The sequence below is a fragment of the Sinocyclocheilus rhinocerous genome, unplaced genomic scaffold (genome assembly GCF_001515625.1).
Source record: "Sinocyclocheilus rhinocerous isolate Xijiao unplaced genomic scaffold, SAMN03320098_v1.1 scaffold1579, whole genome shotgun sequence".
Classification (NCBI taxonomy): domain Eukaryota; kingdom Metazoa; phylum Chordata; class Actinopteri; order Cypriniformes; family Cyprinidae; genus Sinocyclocheilus; species Sinocyclocheilus rhinocerous.
This window is the reverse complement of record NW_015632470.1, coordinates 70,089-78,950: the sequence shown is the minus strand read 5'-3', so window position 1 is coordinate 78,950 and position 8,862 is coordinate 70,089. Positions and strand designations below refer to the sequence as shown.

The 8,862-nt window shown below is 36.7% G+C and overlaps 2 protein-coding genes across 6 annotated transcripts in view; both read right to left on the bottom strand.

Moving 5' to 3' along the window:
• The window catches only part of LOC107742481 (casein kinase I), a 30,700-nt gene extending 28,277 nt beyond the window's left edge, over window positions 1-2,423 (bottom strand). For 2 of the 5 annotated variants that reach the window (XM_016555452.1, XM_016555453.1), the window contains exons 1-2: window positions 1,775-2,423; window positions 1,308-1,414 (exon numbers count right to left, since the gene is read on the bottom strand). In XM_016555452.1, the coding sequence (XP_016410938.1) occupies window positions 1,308-1,414; window positions 1,775-1,897 (230 nt within the window). In that variant the 5' untranslated portion in view covers window positions 1,898-2,423. Of the gene's footprint in view, window positions 1-898; window positions 961-1,307; window positions 1,415-1,517; window positions 1,748-1,774 lie in introns of those variants that run through there. The other 3 variants (XM_016555457.1, XM_016555454.1, XM_016555456.1) reach the window with 3 other exon arrangements.
• A 2,135-nt stretch (window positions 2,424-4,558) lies between these two features.
• On the bottom strand, window positions 4,559-8,320 carry LOC107742487 (nucleotide exchange factor SIL1-like). The gene is made up of 9 exons (XM_016555461.1): window positions 7,933-8,320; window positions 7,727-7,859; window positions 7,532-7,640; window positions 7,340-7,442; window positions 7,071-7,259; window positions 6,854-6,975; window positions 6,423-6,519; window positions 6,139-6,303; window positions 4,559-5,203 (listed from the first exon to the last, which is right to left on the bottom strand). The coding sequence occupies exons 1-9, from the start codon at window positions 8,029-8,031 to the stop codon at window positions 4,835-4,837; spliced, it is 1,386 nt and encodes a 461-aa protein (XP_016410947.1). The 5' UTR covers window positions 8,032-8,320; the 3' UTR covers window positions 4,559-4,834.
• Window positions 8,321-8,862: the final 542 nt, after the last annotated feature.

The following is an 8,862-nucleotide window of genomic DNA, read 5'->3' as shown; positions in this document are numbered from 1 at the left end:
CATGCGATCTGTGCTGTTTTTCAGTTCATCTCAATGGATGTGCAACGTACCTGTATTTAACGTCCCGTAAACTCTAGTGTGAAGGCGCACGACTCGCCGTCGCTTTGTTTCACACACACGCAGCGAGAGAGGGAGAGAGAGAACTGATGCGCTACATGTAAACGATATTTTTTGTTGTATTTTGCGGTCAAAATAACGGAGTTCCTTTGGAATTCTTCAGCTTTTAAGAACTACCGCTTTCTTCGGTAGTGGGTGGAACTAATGCGCAAACGGCAATATCATCTATCATTAAATAATATTGATTATCATATTATAATGCTTGACTGACTGATGTTAAGAGTGTACTTTCAGATATTTATAAAACTGTGCCATTTTACAAACAAACAAACATATATATATATATATATCAGTCTGGCGAGTAAACTAAAAAAAATTACTAGCCAATGGCGATTCAATTGCCAAGGTGTTCGTAGAGGGCTGAAAGAGAAAAGAAAATTTGAAATTCCATCATATGACCCCTTTAATTAATACATATACACATACACACACACACACACACACACACATAACTACACGAGGAAAAAGCAAAGATAAATCTACACACTAATTCAACCACCAATACTTTAACATGTAGAGCACTTCTGCAATCAGAATGTAAAACGTATGACGTTATTTACATTCAATGACAACATGCAAAACAGAAAACATAAGTGACAACCTCTAACTTTTCCGTGTGAAACCAAGACAGGGACTACGTTTTATTCAAATGTGCATCTAGAATCAGTTATTGAAAGCTTCCTTATCAATGGTTAACACCTTTATAGTAACGTACTATAAAAAAACGACTCTTTAAAGATTTTTTTTTACAATAATAGCAGCCCTCGTATGGCTCAGTCACCTTGAGAAGAAAGCAGCAGTCCCACTAGGCCCTGAAACTTGTTTTCCCTCATCCGCCATTTTCTGATCGAGAGGGAGGACATGTTGAACAACCACAACAAAAGAGCAGCGGCCATTTCCCACTCGCTCCTTACTCAGCAACGGATAAACACACACTTCGTGATCAAATCTCATTCATTACAATATATTATACTACATTAGAGAGATCACGTAACGTTTTTAAAGTCATTTAAAAACGCCGTTCTTGCACGCGACTCATAGAAACGCTAGCGCTAATGAACGGGCTAGTTAGCCTGTCGACACTATCATAATAAGTGTAAAACTATATATAAACATCAGATCAAACTAGTCCAGTTACCCCCAATCAAAATCCATTATAATGTCACTTATAATCAGACGTCTGTGCTCACCTGATGTGTGGGATTCCGACTCCTCCCTGGAGAATTTTGTACAACTTGCTTTCATACAGAAGTTGAGGGTGTCTAGCTTTCTGTGATTCCAATTTCACAGCTACCTCCTGAAATATTCAAAATTAAGTTCATTACTTATCTGCTACATATAGATGGTTTAAAAAGCACTGAATATTGGTTTGATATTTGATGGTAAACGATCCTTTATACCTTGATCTGTGGAAACCATCTATTTCTATTCAAATCTGCAATAACAACGTTGACGTATCACCCCCCAATAGTAATACATTTAGGTCATACAAGTATTACAATACGGTAAACTTTCAAGGTTGTATGAAGTATTTTTCAATGCCCATATGAATCGTGTCCTGGTAATCTGATGTGATGAGCTGGACATATGTATAAAGCCCTCAATCTTCTTATCCCAGTTATTCAGCACATTCATTAAACACCCATTTCATCTTTACCTCTCCATTTGTGATGTTGATTGCCAAATAAATGTCACCAAAGGATCCAGATCCGATTTTACGAACGAGCTTGTATTTCCCACCGACTATGAACTCGGCTTTAGAGCCACTGCTGCTGGCCATGTCCTAAAATCCGAGAAGTACTCTGAAACGGTGTGAACGGGTGAGGTTTTCAGGCTGCCCTCTCTCTTCTTCAGTCCAGTAGAAACGATGCTAGCTCGCCTAAAATCGGCTTTTCCTCACTAGCTGTGTCCTTAACAACTCACAACGGCGAACTCGAGATGATAACGGACATTGGTTTCAATCGGAGATTAGTAGTCTCGACATTTAAGTAAAAAACAAGACTATTTCCCCTGAGGTTGTGGCTGTTTTTTTCTCTCTTCAGCAATTCCCCGAATAGCTGACTAGCAGCTTAGCCTGAAAGGACACGGAGGATGTCGATGTCCTCGACGCTCTCTTCGAATCACCTCGCTTTGAGGGGCGATTTTTCTTCTTAAAGACGCGCTTTCCAGCTTATTCGAACGTACGTCAAGGCAACCGACGTTTTAACGTTGAAGAAATTATGTGAGTCGCTGCTTTCTTTTCAAAGCGCAACCCACTCACTTCGCCACCTTGTCCGTCTCGAGATGAACAGAAGATTCTGCTGATCTGAAGAGAGGAGCGAGACCGTGCTAAAGCGCGCCGCCGGGGGCAGGGGAGGGGTTCACGCGTGATGTCAGTGGGGCTGCGGGAACGCGCGGCGAGAAACGCGAGGGCATCTTTGGGCATCTTTATTGTGAAGTCAGTGTCCTACTTATATTCTTTTGAATCAAAGTTTTATTTATATACTCAAGGGCTATGACAGCTAGCTAAATTATTGAAAATGTGGTCTGCATACCACATTTATTGAGTATTTGGTATTTTCTCACAGCATTTCTTTATATTTGTATCGCTCCACAGACTTGATATGTTCTCGCGATGACTGTGCACGGTAACGCGCGTCGGTGACCTGCGCTTCATGGTTCACTGATGCCATCTAGTGAGATCCTGCCAATAAGGCATAGTTCACCAGAAAATCTAATTTAGTCGTCATGTGTTCAGCCTCACCCTGATGATTGTTCAATGCCGTTACTGTGATTTCATGTTTAAATACAATTTCCCTGTGGTTCATAAGGAATTTCTTACAATTGTTAAAGCTATACCTAATGGTCTTGTTCACTTAATGAAATGTCATCTATCATTTGAAGAGATTGTAAAAAGGGAACCAAATTTTTTGGTTGATGACAAGTGCATTTATGACCCAAAATGTAATAATAAAATTATGAGAAACTCTTCAACATCTCCAAAATTACATAATTTTCTTTGTGACTTTAAACTACTTAATTATAACACAAAAAAATATTAATACCAATAAAAGTGTCAAATTTGTGAAACTGTATAATGATCTGCTGAATGGTACATAATTTTGATTTACTACCTCTGTATTTTTTGTTTTATCTATGTATTCTTTTTTTCTCTCTTGTTATTTTTTTTTTCTTCTTTGTCTTTGTCTATATTCATAATGTCATCCAATGTTACATTAATTGTTGAATGTTGTTATACTTGCAATAAAAAAAAATAAAAAAATAAAAAAATTGTTCAATGCCGTATGACTCGCATGTCTTTCTTTCAGAACAAAAAAGATTTTAAGACAGAATGACATTCTCGGTCACACTTCGCTTTTTTTTGGTATGGAACAAAAGATTCCGTTTTAAAATAATAATGGTTACTAGATTGACCGTCCTTAAAATTCTGCCATCTCTTCAAAAGAAAAGTTTGGGACATAAGGGTGAGTAAATGATTTTGAATGAACTGTCCTTTAAAGGTTTCTCTCATTAAAGATATTGCACGCGTCCCTCTTAATTATAGTTTTAGTTCTGTTTGACTACTCATCAAACTGATGAATTGTTACCTAATCTCTTGATGGAATGTTTCATGACAAGATGGACAACATAAGATGTACTTATCATAACACTATAAAAACAACGTTCAGAAAACAAAAGCATCCCAAACTGATAGGAGGGCAGGCCATCTTAGATACTACAGCAACAACCAGCATGATTTTCTGTCATACATTAATCAGTATAATATGAAGACATGTTATTGGAACTTTATCAGACATTGCTTTGTCAATATGTAATCTCATGCAATAAACAGAGAAGCATTTAAGTATTTTAATAAATAAATTAATAAAAAGAATTTCAATAAACCACATTGTCTAACTCTAAATGTTCTTTCTTCTTTTTGCTACATAATTACTATGGCTCTGTACTGAAAAGAAAAACGGCATAATTTTGTAGCACATATGAGCATTTTTTCTCCTGAGCCAGATAAGAAACTTCAGAAAGCTAAAAATACTTAAAATATTTTAATATGTGGGTGAATGCAAGATTTATTTATTTTTTTGCATCATTCAAAAATACATTAAAAATGCAATTTACACACACTGACTTGAACATATATGTTCTATAATATACATGTTTTTGTTTTCTGAAATGAAATTCATTTGGACATGTTTGAGAGGCATAAAGTAAATATTGGGATGATACAGCTGTCTTTGTATTATAATCATCTGATCATAATTAGAATGTTAAAAAGCTTATTTAAAGTAAATAAAACCTGATATATAAACCTGATACATATGAAAAAAACAAAAAAAACAAGAACACTTCTAAAAACTTAGCAAATATGTTTTGGAGTTGTACTTTTTTTATTTGTTTTTTTATTTATTTACAATTTAATTCAATTTTAAATTGTTTTTTGCCGTTCTAATTATGTAAACATTTTCAAACATTCTAGCTGTACAACTGTATTTTTACAGCTGTAAAATTCTGATTTTAATTCTGCTTAATATTTCTGATTCAATTTTAAAATTATACAGACATCTATAGCACTCTTCTCACATTTCTTTTGATTGTTAATAGCATGGCGAAGAAACATTGCATGCCCCTTTCTTAATGGAGCAACCAGACAAATCCATCATTCAGAACTCAATTATTTTATTAGTTCATTGTGTTCCAAGAAACCAGCAGCAGTCCCAATTTATACCTGTCGCATTTTAACCACCATAGAGTCCACGAGTGCCAGGATCTCCCCAAAGTAACCGTCCTGCTCCCCTACATCCTGCTCTGTGAGCACCAGTTCTTGGTACTGTTTTTGCAGTTCACTAAGAGAGGCTGTCAATGCGGGATTCTGTTTATATTGAGTCTGGCATTGAGCCATCATGGCAAGCAGAGTGCGCAGAGCCTTCTCTCTACTGTCATGCTCAGGTGATGCTAAAAGCGCAGGCACCAGGCTGCACCACCCCTGCTCCACCAACACGGGCAGGAGGGAGACTTCAGCATACTGTCGCAACCGTTCCTGGTGAGAGGAATCTGATGTAAGGTCCATTCCCACCTGTGATACCAACTCCTACAACACAAAGTACAAGTGACTTTTAACAATGAGTTAATTACATACGGTATGAATTGTGAAATGAAAAACTGACTTAAATTTCAAACATGTTTTACCTTTTAAAAGTTTGGGGATGGTAATATTTGTTAATGTTTATTTTCTCTTATGCTTACCAAGGCTGCATTTGTGTGATCAAAAATACAGTAAAAACAATAATACTGTTAAAGCAGCACTATGTAACTTTTTCGTTATTCAAAATTTGCAAAATGTATATAATGAGCGAGTACATCATGAATTCATCTTCCAAACCGCGTTTTTTGTCTTATTCCGAATCACTACGGTACACTTATAATAAGTAGCCTACGTATATTTGGACTATTGTAGCCTGGTCGGGTTGTCCACCGCTGCGGAGTAACACATACCTGAGTGAATCGCCATAGACGTACATTTAGAGAAGTAGCTCCGGTTGGAATGTTCTTCCGCGGGATGTGTGCAGTTCTGTTTATTAACCGCTAGAGCGCCAAAAGTTACATAGTGCTGCTTTAAATATCACAATCATTTAAAATAATTGTTTTCTGTTTTAATATAGAATTAGTTTTTTTTTTATGACAAAGCTGAATTTTCAGCAGCCATTACTCCAGTCTTCAGTGTAATGCGATCTTTCAGAAATCATTCTAATATGCTGATTTGGTGCTCAAGAAACATTTCTTCTTATTATTGCCAATGTTGAAAACAGTTGTGCTGTGTAACATATTTGTAGAAACTGTGAATACATTTTTCAGGATTCTTTGATAAAGTTCAAAATCTTTTGTAACATTATAAATGTCTTTACTATCAGTGTTGATCACTTTTATGCATCATTGCTTCTTTTAAAAACAAACAAAAAACGTTTTTTTTTTACAAACTTTTGAATGGTAGTATAGTGAAGTATAAATTTGTAAACTAATATTAACCTTTTCAATTATCATATCATAGAGAACTGTGATGATTCTCACACGCAGGGATTCTGCCCCTGGTGTTTGAAACAGTTCGCTAAGCACCTGCACACCACCAAGCTTCAAAAAGTGACTTTGTACAAATGGGAAGTGACGCAGCAATGAGGCCACAGCAAATAACACCTGTAATAAATCAGAATGTCATAGTTAATGATGCATTCGTCTACATTAATACATGATAACGACAATTTAATTTACTATTCATTAACAGCATAATGCCCATGGTTTCTGGTTGGTCATACCTTTTTCTTTACCGCTGTTGGTCGCTGAGTGGCAAGCAATGTCAACAGTTTCTGTAACGCGCCACCTTCTATTGCCTCAACTTGCACTGATGGATTACTAGAAAAATGTAGATGAAAATGGATTGCGTCAGTGTAAAGGTGCATTCACATTTCGCAAAATTTCACAGGCAAAAAAGGTCCATTGACTTGTCAATAGCATAGCAATGTATGAAGCACAGCTCACACAGAAATCCCTTTCAAACCAGTCAACAGAATCCGCTTGACCAACTTGAATCTGTTGCCAAATTTGCGTGGGGAAATTCCTCCTGATTGCATGGATTTCTAATGAAATCACTGGATTTTGCACACAAAAATTCACTGAACAACAGTAAATGTGACCACACTTTAAATCATGTGTAAGCAGCCGTTTTGATGAAGAAAATACCACTTACCTTGAAAGGGCAGATCCAAGAACAAACGCCGCACTCTTCTGGAGATGAATGTCTGTACTGTTTAAAGCATTTATAACCAGTTGCATTCCTCCCATGGACACCAAATTCTGGCCATTATCTACCTATAAGAAAAAAACAAAACAATGGGATTCAGTGACTTTGAGAAGCAGTGAACTGTATAAGACATTTTGCTTCATAATCATAACTGAGGCTTGACCTGATGCACAAGGTACTCCAAGTCAAGAAGAGCTGTGACTTTTTCCTCAGTTGTGCTGTTAGTATTATTTAACTGGTTTAAAAGCCTCCTCATAACTTGAACATCTGTCTCCATAAGCATGTCAAGTGCCTCCATGTCTTTTTTCAGCTCTTCGATGGGGCGAAATTGGGCCCTCACTGCATCTTCGTCCTATAATCATACATCTTGATTAAAAAAAACTCAATAAATAACAAAGGAAAATGGTTAGAGATGAACTGAAATGAACATACTTGTGTTGTGTCCACAGGATCATCCATTCCTTCTTTATACTTTTTCAAAGCCTCTTTCAACTCCTCAGCTGTGAATGAGGGGTTGTGCGTGTTCATCCCTTGCCTGCTCCACAGAGGAAAAAATAAGCATAACTAGCTATATGATACATGTATTTATTTTAGAATACTACATTATTCTATCACTATACATACCTATTTCCATCTCTCCGGTATTTGAGACTTTCCTCCTCTCCCAACTTGACCTCTCTTTGGCCCGTCTGAATATTCAATCTGACATGAGAGCCTGCTGGAATTGCTTGACCTAAATTGAATTACAGATAAATAAGGACTTGATCAGTTAATTATCTATTTATGTAAGGACACAAAAGTCAGCATGGGAATAAACACCTGGTTTTAGAGTTTGCCACTTGTCTGTAGGTCTAAACACCTCCAGATCTTCAGAATCCTCATCCTCTAGCAGTGTCTCTTCACCCTGGCTATGATCATCAGAGCCTTCTTTGATAGACAGGGCTGTTGGTGACTGCGTAGCCAAAAGTAATAGTTATTAAAGTTACAATAAAAGTAATACTAAGTTGTGCGGCAGCAGATCTCACCTTCACATTGTGGGCACATATGAGATGAAGACTGACGAGCCAGAGGGCGATTGACAGTCCAAGTCGCCACTTCTTTTGTATAATACGTCTGGTCATCATTATCTTGGACAAAGAAATTGCAATATGCGCGCAGATAAATTATGAAAAATAATCTGATAAACAATCACAGGTCATCCATTGCCAGGAGACCAGCCGAAACCAAAATCCATTCCCAGACTTTGACGATATTCGGTTATTAAATTATCTCATCCTGGATTTGCCCGTTTTATTTAAGTTGTTAACAAGCTGAGTTTAACGATTGCACCATCCAAAAAGAAACAACTAGAAACCGGCACGTGCATTTCCGTAGTCCATCCGGGCGGAATACGTGAACCAATCAGACAAACGCGAGTGTGTGCTTTCGGAAAACGTCATTCTTTCTGGTCGCGATGATTGGCTAAAGGAAGATGCACCTTGTCCTGACGCAATCAAAGGCAAGTTAAACCCCCTGTCCATGTCTATGGTTAGTTAAACCTACCCCTTTTTAAAACAGAAAAAAGTAATTTAAATATTTTTATATTACGTTTTTAAAATAGTACACAGCTATAATTTTAATGTAAACTTCCTGTGAATTACCTATATGTGAATTACACAAACAGCATAATACAAATCTACAAAAAACGTTTTTTTTCAGTTCCAAGACAACAAATTGAGAAAAAGAAATCAACAATAAGGCTAATGATTATATAAACTAACCATTTTGCACAAATGCAGCTGAAGCAGAACATATTATGAGAAAATGGCAAATACTGTACTCAATAGAATAACACAGTGGCTTATATACTGTTAATCAATCAGTGTCTCACAGTGAAAGCCAAAAACTGAAGACCATAGCAATCTGGCTCTTATTGTTTGTTTGTAAACCACTCTAAAACATAGAAATAATAGGCA